This window comes from Limulus polyphemus, unplaced genomic scaffold (assembly GCF_000517525.1).
Source record: "Limulus polyphemus unplaced genomic scaffold, Limulus_polyphemus-2.1.2 Scaffold7100, whole genome shotgun sequence".
In the NCBI taxonomy this organism is placed as follows: domain Eukaryota; kingdom Metazoa; phylum Arthropoda; class Merostomata; order Xiphosura; family Limulidae; genus Limulus; species Limulus polyphemus.
In genome coordinates this window covers 18,120-20,400 of record NW_013672710.1, presented here as the reverse complement: position 1 = coordinate 20,400, position 2,281 = coordinate 18,120, and the positions used below count along the sequence as shown (strand labels likewise).

The following is a 2,281-nucleotide window of genomic DNA, read 5'->3' as shown; positions in this document are numbered from 1 at the left end:
ACACTGACAACAACCTGAAACATTTGGTACAAAATAAACACTGACAACAACATAAAACATTTGGTACAACATATACACAGACAACAACCCGAAACATTTGATACAACATATACACAGACAACAACCAGAAACATTTAGTACAAAATATACACTGTCAACAACCCGAAACATTTGGTACAAAATATACACTGTCAACAACCCGAAACATTTAGTATAAAATATTCACTGTCAACAACCCGAAACATTTGGTACAAAATATACACTGTCAACAACCCGAAACATTTGGTACAAAATATACACTGTCAACAACCCGAAACATTTGGTACAAAATATACACTGACAACAACCCGAAACATTTGAAATAGATTCTTGTATTAATTCTACTCTATATTTGAGTGTCTGATATTATTTAACAATTATGAAAGTCTTTGTTTAATACTCTCTCTTTTGGAAAGCCACCTGGTGTACGTGATTAAAAATTAGAGGAGATTTGTAATATAGTTAGTTTTTCAACAACGTGGCAGTATTAATAAAAGCTCTTTCTCAGTGACAGTGCTTGCAAGTTGACTAGACAGTTTCCACGGATTTAAATATAATAGTTGAAAACAATTTCTGTTGAAAAACAACTTGCTCCGAAGTGCATCAAAAAGTTGTATTCCTGTTCCCGTTTTATACTCATAAGAAATTACATTTACTAAGTTGAGAACCTTTCATACAACTGCTGATCTTATTGTTAAAAATGACCTTTACTTTTTAGTTAATAATATTAACTGTTATTTCTGCTAACATATTACCATTGTGGCTTGTACTACTAGCCCTGATGAAGCTGTAATGATGGTGAAACGAAGTTTTTTATTATTATCTGGAGAGTGAAGACAGTTTTTCCTAACTGTATTGCCAAGGTTTCTAAATCCCCCCCAGTATGCACTGTAAGTTCTGAAAAACAGCCAACCCTGACAGAATTTTCAACATTACTGTGATGAGTCAAGATAAAAAGCTAGTTCGAACCCACAAGACCTGTGGTGCTTCATTCTTAAACCTGTTATACAATACTCAAGCTTGGAATGGAAACCGAATAAAGAACAAGTATTTAGTTACGCCTCACAACTATGACTTAAACTTGTATATCCTAGATTTTTTTTATAATATTTAGTACAGTCACACATCTACGACAAGTTTCATCTTCACATCCTACAAATACAGCAAATAAAAGTGATAAAACACAGAATCACCGGTAGAAGTCCTGAAGGATGACTAACTAATATTAACAATAAACATGCAGGAAATTTATTCTATAATTCTCGAACATTAAAACTTACCTATAGTAGGAATGGTAGTGACAATTTCACCTAATTTTAATTTGTACAAAATTGTAGTTTTCCCTGCTGCGTCAAGGCCAACCATCAAAATACGCATTTCCTTCTTCCCAAAAAGGCCCTTAAAAATAGTAGCAATAAGATTCCCCATTATGTGGGCCTGGACACTACGATAGACCTATATACCTGGAATATATAACAAAAACATAGGATGATAATATGAAGGTTAAGTATAGTATTAATTGATAATGAAATATAACCAACTCAAAATCTAGCATGTTGAATTAAGAGCACAAGTTCAAATCTACTCGTTAAAAGTAAATACTGAATAACACAAGAAAAAAAACCAATCTAAAAAGATAAAAAAAGTCTACGAGATTGGGTAACCGATGAAGTAAAATACATTCTGCAGTTTATTTGATAAAAAGACATATTTCTTTTAGAAACGACGTTAAAAAAATCAACTTATCGAGAGAGAGTTGATGTATAAAAATATCCCTAAAGAACTGAAAACAACTATTCTATAAAGTTCTCCCGAAAGTTAAGTAAAGACTCGATTGTCCTGCCATGACATTCAACAAATATAAGCATAAGGCCAAGGATTTGTGCGGTAACCTCTCGAGAATTGTGAAAAATGCTCATATCTTAAGACTGCATGAGCTTGAAGATACTGCTAAAGACTGAAATGACAAAAACAATAACTTAGATAATTAATACTGTCTATAAAGGTAATTTTGTGTAAGGGTTTATACTTTATGACCAAAAATTCTACTAACTTGTATTAACAATTCAACATTGCATAGAATAAGAATATACACCTTAACTTGAGACTGTCAGTCCCATGTATAGAAGTTATTAACACATCTGACAATGATTCAGAGTTAGTAACATTCCCTTCTACAGGTTGGAACTTTGTTTCTTATTAATAACCTAAACGGTGCAATTTCCTATAGATATTCAGTAAA

General features: G+C 32.2%; 1 protein-coding gene across 6 annotated transcripts in view; it reads right to left on the bottom strand.

Moving 5' to 3' along the window:
• The window catches only part of LOC106474346 (ADP-ribosylation factor 1-like), a 21,582-nt gene that overhangs the window by 15,011 nt on the left and 4,290 nt on the right, over positions 1-2,281 (bottom strand). For all 6 annotated transcript variants that reach the window (XM_013935037.2, XM_013935036.2, XM_022402657.1 and 3 more), the window contains exon 2: positions 1,320-1,502. In XM_013935037.2, coding sequence (XP_013790491.1) covers positions 1,320-1,467 — 148 coding nt within the window. In that variant the 5' untranslated portion in view covers positions 1,468-1,502. The remainder of the gene's footprint in view (positions 1-1,319; positions 1,503-2,281) is intronic.